The 20,977-nt window shown below is 32.2% G+C and overlaps 2 protein-coding genes across 2 annotated transcripts; both read left to right on the top strand.

Annotated features, from left to right (window-relative positions):
- The first annotated feature begins 8,734 nt into the window (after nucleotides 1-8,734).
- On the top strand, nucleotides 8,735-9,518 carry K444DRAFT_207607 (uncharacterized protein). Its single transcript, XM_024871054.1, has one exon. It carries the CDS (start codon nucleotides 8,952-8,954, stop codon nucleotides 9,393-9,395), a length of 444 nt encoding a protein of 147 aa, XP_024741759.1. The 5' UTR covers nucleotides 8,735-8,951; the 3' UTR covers nucleotides 9,396-9,518.
- Nucleotides 9,519-10,972: 1,454 nt separating this feature from the next.
- Nucleotides 10,973-18,353, top strand: K444DRAFT_554213 (uncharacterized protein). The gene is made up of 8 exons (XM_024876642.1): nucleotides 10,973-11,185; nucleotides 11,241-12,030; nucleotides 12,080-13,737; nucleotides 13,786-14,412; nucleotides 14,508-14,881; nucleotides 14,941-15,272; nucleotides 15,346-15,660; nucleotides 15,739-18,353. Exons 1-8 carry the CDS (start codon nucleotides 11,067-11,069, stop codon nucleotides 18,004-18,006), a joined length of 6,483 nt encoding a protein of 2,160 aa, XP_024741758.1. The 5' UTR covers nucleotides 10,973-11,066; the 3' UTR covers nucleotides 18,007-18,353.
- The last annotated feature ends 2,624 nt before the right edge of the window (nucleotides 18,354-20,977 follow it).

Raw genomic sequence — 20,977 nt, 5'->3', positions numbered from 1 at the left:
TAGTATAATAATAGAGTAATTATAGAAAGTTTTTAGAAAGAACTAATAGCTAGAAAAATTTCAGGGAATTATTTATAAAGCTATTTATAGTTCTTTTAGGCCTTTTAAAAATAAGGGCCTAGAGAGGAGATTAATATAATAAATATATATAATAATATATAGATAAGTATTAGATATTATAGATCTAGTTTCCTATTTTAGGTAAAGCTTATAATTAGAATTATATAAGTAATTAGAATTATATAAGTAATTAGAATTATATAAGTAATTAGAATTATATATAAGTAATTAGAATTATATAAGTAATTAGAATTATATAAGTAATTAGAATTATATAAGTAATTAGAATTATATAAGTAATTAGAATTATATAAATTATATAGGATTATATTTCCTAGTTAAGTAAAGTACTTTATAGGCTTAGCTAAGTACTAGGAAATATATAAAGAGATATTTCTAGCTTTAGAAAGAGGTATTAATTAGTCTTTTATTAGAATTAATTCTTGGAATTAGTTATATTTATAAGTATTACTTTATAGTTTATTTATCTTAATTACTTATATATTACTTTACTATTATATGCCTTATACTAGAATACTTATTTATAAATAAAATAAGAAAAAGAAAAGATATTATAGAAGCTTAAAAAAATCTTAGAATAAAAATAAAATAACTTCTATAAAAACTTATATATAATAAGAGAATTTCTAGGAAATATTAAAAAAAATAATTAAATATTTAAAAATATAATAATAGATATCTAGAATATATAGAAAAATTACTTTAATCTAGAAAGAAACAAATTTATATATAAGAATGGCCTATAAATCTATAAAAGAACTTAATTATAAATACTAGAAAATGCAAATCTAAGAAAGTAATTCTTAAAGAAATTTTATAATAGCCTAATTATAGGCTATTTTAAGAGAGATAAAATAATTCTTATAATAAAGAAATTATTATTTTAGAAAGATATAGATATAGATATTAATAATTTTATTAGCTTATATCTAGTATACTAGAGAAATAAGCTCTTAAGAATCTTAATACCTGGGAAATTAGAACTATTTCTAATTCCGGAAAGACTCTAGGATTTAATTATACTAGATATAATTATAGACCTGCTACTAGCCAAGTAATTAATAGATTTCTTATATAAGAAGAAAAGAAAACAGGTATTATATAATATAATTCTTATTATAATATATAAGTTAATAAAAAAAGAAAACTTTATTTTAATTCAAAAGAATATAGATTTGAAATAGTTTACTTATATATTTCTTTATTATATATTTTCTAAATACGAGATATTAGATAATATAATAATAAATAAAATAAAACTATTTACTTTTATATTTTAGGAAACTTTTACTAAGAATATTAGAATAAAAAGAAAAATCTCAATAGTATTTTACTTATAAATAAATAGCTAAATAAAGAAAATAAATATAATACTAGAAAGTTTTCTGAAAATATTTATTAATTTTAACTAAAAGAACTAGATAAACTTATTTAATTTAGTAGAATTTATATAAGAAAGTAGCCTATTACTAGTAATAAAAGTATTCCTATTTAAAATAAACGGAAAAACTATAAAACCTTTTTAGCTAGTAAAACTATAAAACTATAAGTTAGAATTAGTATAGGACTTAATAAAAAGACTATAAAAGATATATACCTAACTAAAAGAGATATTAATCTATATATAAAACTTATAAGTAAAATACTATAATATAAAATATAAGAGAATAAAGTTCAAGATTAGGAACTTAATAATATTTAATATAAAAAACCTGAATTCGAATTAGCCTTATAAAAAACTGGGCCTAAAGAAAGCTAAACTATTTAGAATAAATAAGAAAATTAGAAACCAAATATACTAGTTCTATTTACTAGAAAAATAGAAATACTATAATATCTTTTATATAAATCTTCTAATAAAGTACTAGGAATTCTTCCGGAACCTAAAAGAGATAGCTAATATAAAGAGACCCGAAGCCAAAATTATATTAAATAACTAAGGAAAAGAGGTCGAGAAATAGAAAGTTAAGGTAATTATAAATTCTTAATATTAAATATAATAGAGGAAACTATATTATTTAATATATTAAAAGAGCTAGATAGTAGATTATAATAGCTAGTATAAGGCTAAAAACCTGAAATATATATAAAAAGTAATTTTATTATTTTATAAGAAATATTCTTTTAAGCCAAGGCTAGATACTAAAAAGTAATATAATTATACTTATAAAGAAAAGATAAGTCTTAAAAGATATAGATATTTATTCTTACTAAAGAGCTATTTATAATAATATAAGAATATTTATTCCAAGACTAAAACCGTATTAAAAACTAAGAATTAATTAAAACTTTATAAAGAAAATTTCAAAGTCAAAAAAAAGTAAGAGAAAAAGAAAAGTCAAGTAATGAGAAAGAGTCTAGTAAGAAGCCTGCTATAAGACTAAAAAAGTAAGGCTTACTTTTATTAATTTTATTTCCTTAAATTCCCTAAAAAGAAAAATATATAACTATAATACCTATTAGTAAACCTCTATTATAAATTAGAGCTTTATAGCCCTAATATACCTAATAAAAATAATAATAGCCATACTAACTCCGGGAAATCTCTCGGAAAGATATTATAGTAGTATAAAGCAAGCTATTATATATATAAGATAAAATATAAGAGTTTTCTTATAAAGTAGTATCTAAAAATAATTCTTTTATATAATCTAATAACTTTATAATAATAGTATATTTTTCCGGAGCTCTTAGTAAACCAGAACCAGATATAGACTTCAAAAATAATATTATAAGAGAAGCTAATATTAAAGCTCTATAAATAATAAACGGAAGAATTACCCTATAAAGCCCTAATTTTAATAATAAAAATAATTACAGATTCTTGGCCTATTTAGTAAAGAGAAGCAAGTTTAGTAAAAAGGAAAATCTAGAGATAAATTCCCTAATAGCTAGTATAAAGGCTATCTAGTATATTTATAACTAGTACTTAAATAAGTATTATACTAGCTAGATATAGTTTCAAAACTAGTTAAAAAAGAATAATTTAGAGAATAAGGAAATAGTACTAGAAAATAAAGCAGGTAAGAAAAATATGAAAATTAAAAAGAAAATAAGATTCTATTATTACTAAAATAACTCTAGTTAATTTAGAAAAGAAGCCCGGAAAAAGCCGGGAAAGCAGAAATACCTATAAAGTTATTTAAACTATAGACCCTAAAAATACTAAAAGTAGTAAATATATAAATACTTCCGAAAATAAATAAAATACCTAAGAATTATCTAAAGCCTACTCTAGTAATACTAGAAACTTTTACTAAGATAAATTATCCTATAATAAAAATCTCTTTAAAGAAAAATATAAAGAAATTAGACTTTCCAAGTATTATAATATAAAAGTAATACTAAAAAGAAATATTAAACTTTATAAAGAAGCTTATACGGGCAGGATTAGGGGAATTAAAGAAAGTAAAGATAATTTAGTTTTAGCTAAATAAACTTTTACTTAAGAAGAATTATAAGTCCGAAAAAAGTAAGAAGAAATAAATAAACTCGGTTTCGGATAATAACCCGGGATCTTTTAAGAATAAGAAGCCGGACTTATTTAATAAAGAAATGGAAATTAATAAGTAATATAAAGAATAAATAGAATTATAAATAAAGAAAATAAATAAGAATAATAAGGTATTCTAGTACCGAGAAAATTCAAGATAATATTTCTAATAATATAATAAGATATATAGTAAATTCGTTCTAAGAAAAGTAATATAATTAACCTAATAAGATATTAAATACTTATATTATAGTAATAATAACCTTATTAAACTAGCTTAATATTATACTAATCTAAATAAATAATAATTCCTATAAGTAATATTTACTAGTAATTGAAATACTATTACTAGACCTATAGATAGACTAGTAAAGGCTAAGATAGTAGCTATAAATACAGGTATCCTATATAAAGTATTTACTTATAATATATATAATAAGGCTTAAAAAAAGGCAATAGAAAAAACCGGAAAGAATCTAGGAGAATTAAGATTTAAATCTTTACTAGACTAAAGAAAGAAATAAATAATATATCTAAAAGTTTTTCTATCTTAACTAAATACTAAGTCGGAGTTTATATATAAAAAGTAGTAATAGTATAATAATAAGAATATTATTTTAGAAAGAAGCTATATATTTAGAAACTACTTACTAGTAGTATTAGTAAACTATAATAAATGAGATATAGTATCCTACTAGTAAATAAATAAGGAAGTTCTAGTATAGTTTATATATTACTAATTATACTCTTAATATATAATATAAGAAGCAAAACTATAGAATTATTAAATTACCTACTATAATATTTTAGAGGAATTAATATTCGAACTTATATATCTATTATAAACTATATAATAAATATTCGAATTCGTATTATTAATGAATCTTAAAGTAGCTAGCGGCTTAGTAATTAACCTAAATAGTAATACTTTAAATATAATACAAAAGTCAGGCACTATAGAACCGGTAAGAATAGCTATAGACCTACGGATTTATAATTAAAAAGTACTAGTACTATAAAAAATAATAGTAAATATTAATAAGAAATAGATAAATAGATTAAGATATTTATTTATTAATATTAATATAAAAGAACCAGGTATAAATAGTAATAAAGATATAAAAAAAGATAAATCTAATAAAGGCAGTATCTTTAAACCCGAATTATTAGATAATAGCCTATTAGAAAACGAGCTAGTATAATCCTAAATCGAATTCCGGAATATCCCGGATTATAATATTACTAATATATATATATCCTGGCTTATATTATTCTTATTTTCTGGCTTTTAATAGTTGAAATAGAAAGAGAAGAAGCCTTATAGTATTTTAATTTTCAGGTGAATATTTTAGAAGAGATAGTTTTTAGGATTTCTTATTAGAATATTAAGTTCTAGTCTTTAGTAATCTGAAAAGATAGGAAATTAAGGGTAGTTATTTTTCGCTTTGCTTATAATAGGGGTTATAGAAGTTATACGGATTTGGGAAAGGAGAAAAATTACTTATTATTATTTATTTTTTTTTTTTTTTTTCTTACTAGACCCGGGAGCCTCTGGAAAGAATTATAAAAAGGAGAGGGCAGTATTAGAGAGTACCTGGATATCCTAGCGGGTATATATACTAGTAGTTCATATATAAGCCCTTAAGGCTTTGTACCTCCCACGACTTACTTTCCTTCTTAAGTTTTAGTTAATTAACTATATTAGAAGTACTCCCTGACTTGCTTCTTTTAGTAACCTTTTAGTGCCCCTATTATAATAAATTCTATTATAATTACTTTTATAAAAATATAATAGTTTATAATCTATAAATAAAATTCTATAAAATAATTATATATTATTAGATTTAGAAAAGCTATATATAATAGCCTAAATTAAAAATAATATTTAAATATTATAAAAGACTTTATATTATAAAAAATAAAATAATTTCCTAATTATTTTTATAAATTGTTCTAATTTATGAAATATATAATAAATCTTTTTCTAAATATTCTAGATATATAAAGTTTTATTAATTATTAAAAAAAAAATATTACTAGTTATTTATAAATAAAGATATTAATTAATATTATAATAATTATTATATTTATAGGAAATTATATATATTTAGAAATAAGAAATCTAATTTATTTTATTTTTTTCTAGTTTCTAATTACTTTTAGTAATATATTATTATAAATTTTAAAAGCTATTTTAAAAGCAAATTAGATTATAATATAATTATTAATAAGCCTTTTTTTAGTATAAAACTATTAGCTAATTTCTATTTATAATTAAAAAGAATTATAAGTTTTATATTTCTCTAAACTAGAATTCTTTTATTAAAATTAGCTTATCTAAAAAAAAACCAAATAGAAATAAAGCTAAAATATTAATAAATTAATTATATAAATTATATAAAATAAATATAAGAATAATATATAATATAAACTAATAAATACTATTATCTAATTAATTTTAAAATCGAAAATAAAATATTAGAAATTCAATTATTTAAACTAGAAACTAGGAAATTAAATAAAAGGCCTATTTAAGATTCTAGAATAATATAGCTATTTATTTCTTTTAAAACTATTAGAAACTATAAAAATATATTTAGTTTTTTATATATAAAAAAGTTATAAAAGAACTTCTAAAATTCTTTATTATATTAAAAATACTTGCTTTTTATATATAATAGCTATATTTGAAATACTAATTTATTTTAGAAAAGAAAATAATATAAAATTAGATAAATTAATAACTTTTATAAAGCTTAGAAATAAACTTATTTAAAAAAAGAGAATAATATTACAATTTCTAGATATTTAGTAACTAAAATATCTAATTAGATATTAGATATCTTCTAGATATATATAATATAATTACTTTATTAAAAAAGTGTATTTAAAATATACTAGAAATATTTAGAAAACTAAGCTTTTTTGAAACTAATATATTATAAGATATATATATTTTCTTATTATTTCTTATATTCTAGTTTTTCTTTTTCTTAGTTTTAAATTATTTTTATAAAAGATCTTTTATTTTATTTTCTAAGCCCTAAATATTTCTAATATATTTCAAATATACTTTTTTAGTAAAGTAGTTATATTATATATATATATATAAAGTATTTAATATTTAGTTAGGTATTTTAGATATTAGATATTTAAGAATTATAATAACTTATATATTCTATATTTTATAAAATTATTAAAATAAAGTAATTTTAATAAAATATAATTTATAATATTATAATATATATTTATTTTATTTATTTATTAAAATTAAAAATTATAAAAGTATTATTTAAAAAAAAATTATTTTATAAAGCTTTAATAATTAAAACAAATTTAGAATTCTAATAATTAAAATAAAATAAAAACTTAAATAATTAAAATAAACTTTTAAATATAAATCTATACAATATTATTATGAGATTTATATAATTTAAATATTATTATATAACTAGTTTTTATTTATATAAAATTACTAAAACTTATATTTTTTACTTATATATTTTATTTATATACTTTACTTATATATTTCTACTTATAAACTTTATTTATATACTATTTTCTTTTTATAATAGCTTACTTATATTATTATTATAAATATTAAACTTGCCTTATTTCTTTAATTTCTAAATTCTTATATATATATTATAAGAAAAAATACCGGATTCTATAATTTATTTATAATTCGAATTACTATTTAATATATAAGTATATTTATTTAATAATTAATTTCTTTTTTAACTAAGCCTTTTTATAGATATATATATATTATATATATTATATATATTCTATATATTATATATATTCTATATATTATATATATTCTATATAATTCTTATTATAAATAAAGAAATAAACCGGTTTTATAAAAGAAATAAATATAATAGTTTATATAAATATAATAGATAGTAAAGAAGGCCTTATAAATATAAATATAGGAAGAGAAGAAAAAGTAAAGATAGTTAGATATATAAGAATAGTAGATATAAGGGGAATTTATAGAAGGCTAGGATATAATGCAAAAAGAGATTAAGAGCTAGCAAAAGGGAGAGGAGTATTATAAGGGCCCGTATTAGTAGTAGATAGGGTATACGGACCTATAAGAGGGCTCTATAGGTGTGGGAGAGGGCTGGGCAGGCTCTGCGAATATAGAGAGTTTACGAGAGGGCTTGCAAGCAGAGAAGAGTGTGGCAGAGGGTTCTCAAGTGGAAGAGGGGGGGGATATAGACCGGGAGGAGAGCTGGGAAGGCTTGACGGACGAGGAAGGGAGCTCTACGGGCTTGCAAGACGGCTGGGGAGGGTTTCCGGGTGAGAATGAGGCTTGGGAGGGCTTGCGAGAGGGAGAGAGCTCTGCGGGTGCAAGTGAGGCTTGGGAGGGCTCGCGAGGGGAAAGGGGAGCTTTGCGGGTGGAAGTACGGGTAGTAAGGGGCTTGCAGGGGCGAGTGAGGCTTGGGAGGGTCCGCGAGAGGAAAGAGAAAGCTCTGCGGGTAGGAGTGAGGCTTGGGAGGGTTCGCGGGAGGAAGGGGAGGGCTCTGCGAGCGGGAATAAGGCTTGGGAGGGTTCGCGGGAGGAAAGGGAGAGCTTTGCGGGCGAAAATACGGGTGGTAAGGGGCTTACGGGGGCAAGTGAGGCTTGGAAGGGCCCGCAAGAGACCCAAGAGAGCCCGCAAGAGTAATACTGCTCCTCTTGCAATCGAAAAAAGCCTCTTACGGACTTCGGCCAGTTCTTTACATGCAATGCATACCGGGAACGGAATAAGAAAGCAAACCGGGTCCGGAAAGCAAAGCAAAAGAGAGCCATTCCCCCTCGCCCGAAGGCCACAAACGAGCAATTAGAGTATGCGATCCAAGTTCTAGCTCCTACTAGCGAGTATAGGCTTAAACTTTGCAATCCGGCCTGTAACTATAGAGGATTACTTGAATAAAAGCTCTTAAAAAAACTAATTTCCCGTACGCTTATACGTCACATTAGTGCGAGCTTGCGAGCTTGCGAGCGCAATGTGGCTATATTTAATAAAAAAAAAAGGGAGGGGGGGTTAAGTAAGAGAGAGAGCTTAATAAGTAAAAGTAAGGCTTAAAATGGCCTATAAAAGGGAAGGGGGAGCTTTGCAAATATAATTAAGGAATATAGTAATTTATAAAAATAGAGAGCTTTATCTAATTAATCTCGAATCGAGATCAGGGCAAAATTAAAGACTGGCCCCGGAGCTTGCATAGGGCCGCCAGGCTTGAATTTTAGCGAAGCGGCCCTGATCTCGTAATTAAATATTTTAGTTTTCTAGTAAGGCGTGCATTCAAGCGGGCCGTGCATTTAAACGGGAGATCGAGTACTCGCCTAAATTTATTTGAAATATCTATCAGGCAGGGTCCTGATCCAGATGCGGACGGAGAAAATCGGGCTCCACGGATACCTCAACACTATTAAGCGTACAGAAGATCCATGGTGCGGCTGTGAACAGGCCTACCAAACAGTGCGCCACATCATTGAAGACTGTGAGTGTCTTGAAGATACTCGTTTCAAGTACTTGGGGAAGAGCATTGTCAGAGATGCCAGGCTCTTCCTGAGAGACACAAAGCTCATACCCAAACCGTCAAATTCATGCTTGCCACTGGTCTCCTGGATCAGTTTGCGAGCTATACAAAGACACTTTCACCATTGGAATAGGGGACGAGGCCGATCAAGGCGACGATTGTACACTGGGCCAACTAAGCCCTCTGGGGGCTGTTATATTGTAACAAATCACATAGAAACGGAAGGGAGGGCAAGGGGCAAGGTCACATGGAGTGGGAGGTGCTTTGATTTTAGATTTTTAGATTTTTAGATTTCCTTTTTGCTTTGTCAGCTCTGGAGCGGAGTCGAGGACTCGTGACCACCTCTGTAGCCTAACCCTATATAGTGTGTCTGCAGAGCGCCTTAGGCAGCTAAAAAGACTAACCGAGATCCCTAGTCAATGCACACCCTAATTTCAGCCGAACTTATATTATTAAATAGTTATTTACTAAACAACTGTTGTAGCACCAGGACCCCCCCCCTTGGTGCGCCCTGTGCGTGCAATATCACGTGTTCAGGGGCTTAGCTTCTGGGCATGTTTCACCCCTATATAAGCTTCCAGGAGCACCCAATTTATGCTCCTCAGAGAGCGCATTTTTGCCTGTATTAATAACTATTAATAATAATAATATAATTTTTTTATAGTTAAAAAGAGAAGAAGCTAGAGTATTCTTTTATATATTATATGTAGCTATTTTTAGATATTAAGTTTATTTAAATTAGCTTTTATTTAAATTTTCAAAAATCTTAAATTCTTTAATTTAAAACTTAATATCTTTATATATATAAATACTTTTAGCTTCAATTTTATAAGTTCACTTTATCTTATATATAGCTATAAGTTAATACCATTATTTTTATATAAAATAATATATTAGATATGAAATTCTAATTTTATATATAAAATTTATTTAAAGATTTCTTTTTTTTAAAAAAGAAACTTAAATTAAAAACTAAAAAGAATTAAAATTAAAATTAATCTTCCTTATATAAAGTTAGCTAAAAGCGACTATTCTAATATATAAAATATTTATATAATCTTATAATAAGTATAATATTATTAGTAAAAAATAATATAAAAGTTTTTATTAAATATAAAAATATATATAAGCCCGGTTTTAATAAAACCATTAATTTATTTTATATTCTATATACTAATTTATAATATTATGAATTTTGTTTTATAAGAAACTCTTTTATTTAATATAATATAATTAATTTAAATATAAATTCGACTTTAAAACTTAAGAATTTGAAATATATTATAAATTCTTATAAAATTAAGTACTTCTTTTGGATTTGTCTTTTATATTATAAAAATAAAAATCTTTATTAAAAGCTTTAAAATTAACTTTTATAATATAAATATTAATTATATTTTTAAAAAAGTTTATATTTCAAATATACTTTATTATTATAAGGATATATTAATAAAACCAGTTAATAAAAGCCTTCACTAAATTATATTATTACTATAAAATTAAGTAGTTTTTAGTTTTTAATTCTATTTATAATTTTATTTAAATAATATTAAATTCTGGTAATTTATAAACTTTAAGCTTAATATTAAATACGCAATATATAATATTACGTAAACTTTATACTATAATATTACTTAGTATATATAAAACTAATGATATACAAATTTTAAAGTTAATCTAATTATTAGTTACTTAATTATTAAGGTCTAAAAATGGGTGGTTTTGGTGGGAAAAGGGTGTGCATTCGCTTGGGGTGTGCATTGACTAGGGATCTCGGTTAATGGAACACAAAAAAAAAAAACAAAAAAAAAATCTATCAGGCAGCAACATTTGCGCTAACAGCTCTACTCACTGCTGTAGTACAGCCCTCGGAATACGAACTTGAATTCCTAGGATTTGTATCTCGCCTTCTTATATATTCCTTTCATATTTATTAGCAAATTTATAATACAGTATCGGCAATGACTTCCGCGGCGAAAGCTAGGAAGGTTATCGAAGACATAAGGCGGGATATCACATTGGATGGATCTATCGGCGAGGAGAAATCGATTCTCCTGGCGCTTGAAAATGCACTTGAAGTGTACTAGCAGCCTATAATTCCATCGTGACTATTGTCTCAATACTGAACTAAACAGGTTGTCCCAACAAATCTACAACACATCAACCCATTTTCTTAGGGAACTTATCCAAAATGCCGACGACAACACGTTCAAGCTTGTGAAACCCGATGCCAGACCAACCCTGAATTTCACCTATAAGAAAGGTGTCTTCCGAGTTGATAGCAATGAGGTCGGCTTTTCCATTGAAAATGTCCAAGCAATCTGTACAATCGGTCAGAGCACCAAGGATGGAATCGGCTTTTCAAAGCAGCATATCGGCGAAAAGGGTATCGGCTTCAAGTCAGTCTTCCGTGTGGCCAAAGTGGTATCTATTTCGTCTGGGAACTTTTCGTTCAAATTCGACAAGGCGGAGCAGCTTGGTCTGATTGCACCAATATGGGCCGCGTTTCCCGAAAAGATTCTCCCTGGATTCACGTCGTTTCATCTACAGCTAGACAACTATGAAGAAGAACTCGTCCAGGAACTCAAGAACCTTGATCCTAGGGTACTCATTTTTCTTCGGAAACTGAAGGAAATAAATATCACGATCACGGACAAGAACGGGAAAACGTCGCATCGAAAGCTCCAAAGGACTGACGTGGAGGAAACTGATATCAAGATCACGACGCTGCATGAAGACAACAGAGATTCTCAGTATCTCGTCACGAAACATCGAGTTATTGGGCTCCCTGTTGAGCCCAAACGTCCCAAATGCTCAGAATCCGAAATCCTACTCGCATTTCCAGTAACCGACTTCAATACGGGATCAACGCTAGATTCTCAGAGCGTGTATGCTTTCTTGCCCATCAAAAGCTATGGTTTTCGGGTAAGAATCCAAGGGGGTTAATTAAGGCCTGTGTTTAACCGTGTCCTAGTTCCTGTTACATGGAGAGTTTCTGCTTACAGCTAGTCGACAAGATATCGACACTTCTTCTTCATGGAATCGTGTCATCCGTAACGCGGCGGCCGATGCATTTGTAAAGACCATGAAACGCTTGAACTCGGGAAAGCTGAAGTACTATTGGCCGAGATACCTACCTGTTGATGACATTCATTCTTTCTTCGACCCGGTGAAGAATAAAATCCTAGAGCGGCTAGCTAAGGAACCTTTGTTACATTCCTGTGAACCCTCTGCGGAAATTATGGCCATCCCGTCGTCTCTCATTTATGTTCCACAAAAGAAGTTTGCGGGAGCTGACGGCACCCCTTTTACGCTAAGCTCCCACACGGCCACGACTTACTTATCGCTAAAGTACCCGGACTGGGTGATTGACAAACTCTGCACTCTCAAGGTCAAAATCTTGTCTCCTGAGCAGTTTCTGCGTCACCTCGCATGGATGATTTCACACGAACCTGGGACTTTCCGAGGAATGCCCAAGGAATGGCATTCACAACTTGCGAAGGTCCTACTGAAGTTAGCAACGGAACGCGCTTACAGAGAATTGATATTAGACATGGAAATCATACCGCTGAGAAGGAGCCAACCACCGCAACATTCTGTCGAATGGGTCTCGGCTCGCAACAGAAGAATTTTTTTCTCGAAGAATGCCCGTGGCCTTGATATCCCAAGCAGCGTCATCGTCATGGCAGACATCGTGGACCAAGAAGCCGAGGACGACTTTGAGCGACAGAGTTTGTTCCGACATCTGCATGTGACGGATTGCGACACTGCTGAAATTAGCAAGCTGATTATAGAAATGCATAGCCAGGAATGGTTTAAGTCCCTAAGGCTCGACGCTGGCCAGTTGCTCTCACATGCCTTGTTTCTCTACAAGTCTTCGTGGTGCCCGCGGCCCGGTGACCAACGCGCGACCCTCTGGCTCGCTACAACCAAGAAGGGCGTCTCTCGCCTGAGCTTAGATCTATATATCCATGGAACCTTCGACAAGGAGTCGACGCTGGCTAATATTACAAAGCAGCTCGAGAAAAGATATCTCTTCGTCCACCCTAGTTACCTCGAGGCTGTCTCAAATGACACTGGTTGGCTGATATTTCTCTGCAAATCTTTCGGCCTCGAGCGGATGCCTAGACTTGTCACCAACTTGTCAGCTAACTCTCCTGACCACTTTAAACTCTCGGAGGATTTTAAATTCGTCTTCGATAGCTGCACATCAGTAGACGCTCTTGAGCTACTGCGAGACCACTGGCAGCATTATTCGCGATGGATTGAAGATGGCGGTGCGTTTGAGGACACAGCATGCCGTGCCTCTAAGGTTGCAGTAAGAGCAGCTATAGGCGCTCTCGAAGCGGTCTGCCACAATGGCTGTTTCCCCCTACAAGGAACACTCCTGCCGGCGGTTGATCATATTGTGGACGAATCCCCTTTTGCTCGAACGCTGAAAATTAGAGATCCGGAAAATCAGCAATGGGAGTTCCTTAAACACTTTGGGGTCGCCGTGAAGAGAGATATTCACTATTATCTCCGATGTCTAAAGCACATGACAGGTACTAAGGGCATCCCAGAGAAAACAGTTACTCACATATACGAACGAATCCAGTATGAGTATCCAAATAATAACGGGGAACTCATCTTGTATGCGCAGTTCACGAACGTACTAGAGCAAGCGCTAACGGCATGCAGCACGACCTTTCAGAAGCATAATTTGATATATACGAAACGCGGATCAGCAGAGGCTACACCAACATCGTGCTGGCTCAGTTTGGATGAATGTATTGCCAGGAAACTCAACATTGAAGCGGAGTACCCCCAATGCACTACCTTATTTCGGTGCCTTTTGGCGGGCGGTGAAGGCGAAGTTGGATCTCTGATCGCGGAAATTACGTTGATCAAAGACTCGACTGAACTAAGTCGAATATCTGAGCTCTTCACCAAAGCAAACCAAGCGATGGCGGGAATGAGTGGCAAAAAGATTACCCAAGCTGTCAATCCTTTAAGGCCGAGGCGTGTCTTTCCGATACTTGAACGTAAAGGCGACGCAGAATTTGACTCGCTTAAGGTGCTGGGCGACGACAACAATTGGTTTGTCGCTGATCTTGATCACTTGAGAGAATGCTTTCTTGGCGTCGTAGGCCTACTCGCATTTTCGGCGGACGACCTAGAATCCATGGATACCCTTTTATCGGCTCTTGACCTTGATTTCCGCCGGCTATCACTTCTCGTCAAAAGTGAGACTACAGCAGGGGGCATTACCAGCATGGACTGGTCTTGCACGGAGTTTCTACGAGCCAGATCTGGTTTTGTTATACCGTGAGTCGTGTTCTTATCATACGCTTCTTGTTCGCCTGAACTAAATACCATCCGGCCCATTCTTATAGACGACATGTCGTTCTGATAGAGTGCAGCTTAATTCCTAAGGCGAAGGCAAATCGAGACGCCATATGCAGCCAGATACGACGAGCTAAGGTCAAGAGCGCAGAAAGAATTGTACAAAGAAATGTCTTGCTCGCTCCCGATGGTGTCGAGTTTGTTGGTAGCGGGGTTGGCGAGGTTGCATTCATTTCAACCACGGAGAGCTTGGAAATATTCATGACAGCGGAGGAGATTTCCGATTGGGAACCACCTCTCGCCCTAGTCGAGGGAATTGCGGACCGTTGCGGCATAGAGGATGCAAGTCATCGAAGTCTGCTGCAAAAGGCCTTGGGCAACACCCAACCCAGCAAACTCATATCAGAATTCCGAAAACGAGGCATCCATGTCAACGAGACTACACTAAGAGGTACGGCATTCAAACTCCCTTCGTTCCTTGAGTGGACGTAAATCTAACACTAAATACAGATGCTATGAAATCGACGAATCCTAAGTCAAAATATGCCGCCCTTTCAGGGGACGTGTCAACGAGCAAATCTCCGTTCCCAGAGATGGATTTAGAAGACGACTTAAGCGCTTTTCTTGACGGATTATCGTCTAGTTTTCGGCGAACCCTATCCGGCATCGTTCGGTATGGGGACTCTCCGAGCGTAGATTCCAGCAGGAGTCTGCCATTCATGGATTTCACAAAAGTAAATTCTCAAAAACTTCATTTCAATGGCATTACCGATCGTGGAGATAATTGCGCCATCACCACACGAGCCACTTTAATAGAAATCTTATATCTCGGTGAACTCATTGTGAGTAAAACAGACGCGATTCATAGGGCGTATGAAGAATTGAAGGCGCTCCTACTAATAGAACCCGATCTAGACCTCGAATCTTTTCCAGAATGCATTAGGAAAACAGTACGACCCAGAAATTCATTGGACAAGCCTGTTGCGACACAGAGCAGGCTATAAGCCATTTACGGGTGACACCGGAACTTCTGCTTCTTTCACAATCTCAGATAGGCGTACGGCACAGAAGGTAGCGGAATTTCTTACTGAGAGTGGCTATTGGGCCGCTGTATGTTGGAAGGATCCAATGAATAGCTTGACTGGGCCGCCGACGTTTCACTTTGATATTGCTGTGACGCCTGGAGATGAGAAGTCGACTTTTTCTTGGGATACTTCCCAGCTTGAGAGAGTAAGTCTCGCTTACTGACTGCCTTTGAAGGTGTACCTCCTGCTTGGAAAGTAATTTCTAACCATGGCAACCGTTTAGATGCGAAAATTTCGGATGGATTCGAAATTAAAGGAAATGCCAAAGGATGTGCTCATTCTAGTGAGGGTCTGCAACGCCTATGTCGACCCCCGCATTGACCTCTTCGTTGATCCTTGGAGCCTGTACACTTCCGATCGATTTGTTCTGCCCCAACTCTGGGGCTTGACTGCAAGCATTGAGGACAAGCCCCCATCGCCGACCTCTAATGCAGGAGCTCACAGAAACCACCAGTCTTCGTGGTGCAACACTACTCAAAGATTGGCGCCTGTCGACACGCCATGGCAACCGAATCAATCAATGTGGGATAACATGGAGCCTACATTATATGATTTACGTCCGTTTTTCGGGTATGTCAATGGTCTAAACCAGTCTTCAGAAACTCCATCTGTAGCAGAACCTGCCTCTCACGCAACCCAATTCATGAAACCCCTGAAGGTCTCCAATACGTCAAGGAAGTCAGCCCCACCGCTAAATTACAAATACAAGCACTTGAAGGACGGTCAGATGCGTCTTCTAAGCCTCTTGCCTGGACCAAGGGACGCGGAGCTTCGGGGTGTAGTTTACCACGCTTCGCTGAAGGACCCTGGGGATTTCAGAGCACTTTCGTACACATGGGGCACTACGGACATGACGAATTCCATGTGGACGCCAGACGGTACCATTAAACTAACGTTGTCCTTGCATGCTGCTCTGAAATGTGTGCGACACCCGAAAGAGCCCATGGTGCTATGGGTTGACGCGCTCTGTATCAATCAAGACGAGAACGACCAGGAAGCGAGAGCGGAGAAAGCTAAGCAAATTAGACTCCTCCCCCGCATCTTCCAGAACTCCACCTGCGTCCTGGCGTTCCTTGGAAATGACGAGCAAAGCGATGCTGCCCTAGAGACACTGATGCAAATACAGGCGAAGGATGCCATCAAGGAGAACTCCGGAGAGTGGCCTGATGGCCTCTCCAAAATTCCACCTTCCTGGGATGGACAGCCCATACCGCTCCAAAACGATCCGATATGGACAGCGATCGGTGCTCTGTTCGAACGCCCCTGGTTCCGCCGGGCATGGGTGATTCAAGAGGTCGTCGTTGCTCCTAGTGTTCGGGTCATCTGCGGGGCATGGATTGTGGACTGGAACGATCTCTTCAGCGCCGTCGAGGTCATCCAACGTGTATCCGACGTCTCATCCGACGTGTTCTCACTGGTTCGACAGAATTGGGCCTACTTCATTACCTTAGCAAAGCAACGCGAGCTCGAAGCAAACAAGACGCGATTGCCCCTGTTTGAGCTCCTCGAATCTTTCCGATATACCGAGTCTACTTGGCAGCGAGACCACTTCTTCGCGCTGTTAGGGCTCGCTAGCGACGGGGAAAATTCTGCCTACGACCCCGATTACAGCTCGTATTTCGAGGTCATCGTTCGTAGATTTGCATGTGCCCTGGCCAAGAAAGAAGGGGTCGTGGAGCTGCTATATCGGGCAGGGATCAACTCTGAAGAGGCAAGGTTTCCATCTTGGATTCCTAACTGGACAGAAACAAAACAGGATAGTCTCTATTCGTTGTCCAGCCGAGGGACTAAATGGGCCGCTGCACTGGACACAGAGCCAAACTTCCAATGCGATCCTAATAGTGATGAGTTGAAAATCTACGGCCTTCTCGTGGATAGAGTAGCCTCAGTCAGCTTCGCCAGTAACCTACCCGAGGAGTTGAAGTCGTATGTCGACGAGGTCAACTTAATGGTTGACTCGCTTTCGCTCTACTCTCAGGAGAACTCCGCAGATTTGAAGTGGAAAATCCCCATCGCAGGAGCATCGCACCCTAGAACTCTCTCTTCTGCTAACCTCGATATGAGATTGTCCTACGAAGCTCTGAGAGATTATCTGGCTCAGGGAGTGAAGGAAAAATCCGTTGCGACAGGTCCACCCGCCCGGATACAACCAAGGGCTGGCGAAATTGGGGTTTGCGTGGCAAATCTGGGTCTCGTGTCGCTAAAGGCAAAAGCTCAAAACTATCTTTCGGCACTCCAGGAAAACTTCAAGGGATGGAAGTTCTTGATTACGGAGAAGGGATATGCCGGAATTGCCCCGCCTGGCGTTAGGCGGGATGACATTATCACTATCTTCCATGGTGGTGCAGTACCGTTCATTACAAGAAGCAGTAAAACACACGGCGCTTTTCAACTTGTTGGAGAATGTTACGTCCATGGCATGATGAACGGCGAAGGAATAAGGTTCCCTGCCGGAAAGGTTATTGGAAAAGGAATGCTACGATTGCATTAATATATGAACACGAGGCCTTGAAGAGATGATAGAACCGGAGTGGTCGATGCCCGTTTGTTAAGGCCTTGGAAATGGGGAGGCCCGTGTGACGGCGGGATCGAGGCAATGGCCAGGGCTCAAAGATCCAAGAATCTCATATATTGAAAATACTAAGCTAAAGAGAAGAAGGAGAGAGAGAGGGAAGAAGAAGGGGATAAAGGGAGGGAAGTACTAGCTAACGAGCCCATTCTCACTAGTCTGTGCGGTACAGGGCAATTTCCTCGCTAAAGACCACTGAAGGGAATTCCCAACTTTTTGAACTATTACTCAATTTATTCTAGTATTGTCAATAAATAAATTTAACTACTTCTATATTATGCGCTTTAGTTTAAAAGAAAAACAATAAGCGGTTATCTATTAAAAGCGACATAAAACTATTGACTTGAATTTAGCGAGGCCTGAAAATGGGCCTGTAGAACACAGACTAGTGAGAATGGGCTCGTAAAACCACTGAAACGCCGGCTAGCTAGGTGAAACTAGTCATGTGACAGCCACCCCCCCTTTGGCCCTAGCCAGCGCCGTTACAGCCCGACCTTGTCAGATACGCGTTTGGCGGTGATATATTTTCAGACGATTGCTAATTCCCTCCTTTTCCTCGTTATTCTGCTTTACGGATATGTAAAAAAGCGAGCTATAAGCGGGGTGGGAATTTAGGCAGGAACTCGTTAATAATTTATTAATTCCAAAACTTTGTTTATAATTTAAAAAAAGGTAATTTCCTCTAAACTAGTATAAGAAAAGAGTAAAGTAAAGTAAAGTAGTAAGTTTTACTTATACTCTCTATTTACTTATATTTCTTATTACTTATATTTTACTTAATACTTTATTTATATTACTCTTAAATATTTTAAAATAATTAAGTAATATATATATATATAATACTATATATAATATTTCACATAATAAGTTAGCCTAATTTAATAAGACTTCGAGGTAACTTAAGCTTAATACTATTATATTATTTATATAAATAATAATAAGGCTTAATAAATATAATAAACTTTAATAATATCTTTAAGGTTCTTTAGTTATTAAAAAGAAATTCTTTTCTTAAAGTACTTTTATTATATTTAAATTACTTAATAAATCTAATAAAAGTAGTTTTAAGATAATGTTTTATTTAAAGAAAAGCATTAGTTTTTAATAATAGAAAAGCAAAAATTAAATAGCCTTATATAAGAATTAATTTAGCTTATATAATATTATTTAATAAGTAATTCGAAACTTATAAATAATAACTCTAAATTACTTTTTTATATAACTAAAATAAAAATACATTTTAAAAAATTCTTTAAATATAATATTATATTTATTAATTATAATTTTTTAATTTCTCTTTTAAGAATTTTATTTATTTTTATTAGTATTTTATAAATAATAAATAAAAATTATTATAAATAATTTTTTTAAATAATAAAATATTTAATATAAAACTTTTATAATATATTTATTATAATTTAGTTTCCAATCTAATTATTTAACTAATATTACTTATATTTATTACTTCTAGTTATTACTAGTTACTTTTAAGTTCTATAATTATATATATAATATAGTTATATTATTAAGGAAAAATATATGAAATATATATAAGGAAATTTAAGATATAAAGCCTTATATAAGCTATAAATTATACTTATATTTTTATAACTTCTTATATTCTAGTTTTTTCTTTTTAGCTTTAACTTATTTTTATAAGAACTCTTTTATTTTATATTTCAAGCTTTAATTATTATATTTATAATAATATTTAAAGCTTAATTTCTTTAATTTTATAAAAGATTTCAAATAAACTAATTTAGAACTCAAAATAAAAGTATTAGTAAAATAATAAAACTTTAGTAATATTATAATAGCGGAATTAATATAATAATTAAAGGCTTAAAGTTTAAAGAATCTCATATATTAGAAAATACTCAGCTATAAAATAAAATAAGAAGAATACTTTAACCTTTAGTATTATTTTGTCTAAGTAATTCCGGCTTAGCTTCGTTTTATATCTATTTCTAATATCCTGTCCTTAGTAGATTATACTCTTATACTAGCTATTATATTACTTCTCTTCTAAAAAGAAGTCTAAATATCCTTATTTAGGGAATTATTTAGCTATAGTATAGAAAAAGAAAAAAGAAGAAATAATAGCTATTAATCCTATTCTATCTAATTCCTATAGCTTACTTATAATTAAAGTATAATCTTAACTTTACTAGAATAACTCAGTTTCTAGTATATTCTAGCTAGTTCTTAGTATTCATTACTTGTATTATACCTATACCTATATTAATAATATAGTCTAAAAGTACTATATAGGCTATAGCTAATATTAGAACTATTATTATTAGGCGGTCTTTAAATAAAAGTAATAGATTAAGTCCATTTATTAATATAGGCTTTAATATAGTAGCTTGCTTACCTTTCTTCTTAGTTAGAATAGTAATATTTGGTTTAATTATACTATTTCTAAGCTATTTAATTAACTTCTGGGCCTTCTCGAGCTTAATATATATATTCTCAAGTTATTTCTTTATAATAAAAACTTATATATTAAAGGCAGCTACTTGAGCTACTTTATTATTAAATTCCCGGGCCTTAAGCTATATAATTTTAGTCTTATAAAAGCTTCTAAAAGGTTTTTCGACTTCCTAAATAGTATTATATACTAATTCATTAATATTTATAAGGTATTACTTCTTTAATTCGGCCTTTAAGATTATTTACTAGCTCTTAGTTTCAGACTAGTACTTTATATAATAATTATTATTTAGTACTATATATTTTCTAGTTATAATAAGTATCTTAATACTAGTTTAGCTACTTTTATTATAATTAGAGTTTCTTTTATTACTAGAAATCTTTCTATTCTTAGTTTTTTTATTATTAGAATTCTTATTATTATTTAATATCTTATATTTCTTAAATAAGCTAGCCTTAT

The sequence above is a fragment of the Hyaloscypha bicolor genome (genome assembly GCF_002865645.1).
Source record: "Hyaloscypha bicolor E unplaced genomic scaffold K444scaffold_17, whole genome shotgun sequence".
NCBI lineage: Eukaryota > Fungi > Ascomycota > Leotiomycetes > Helotiales > Hyaloscyphaceae > Hyaloscypha > Hyaloscypha bicolor.
This window is presented reverse-complemented; position numbering and strand designations above follow the sequence as displayed.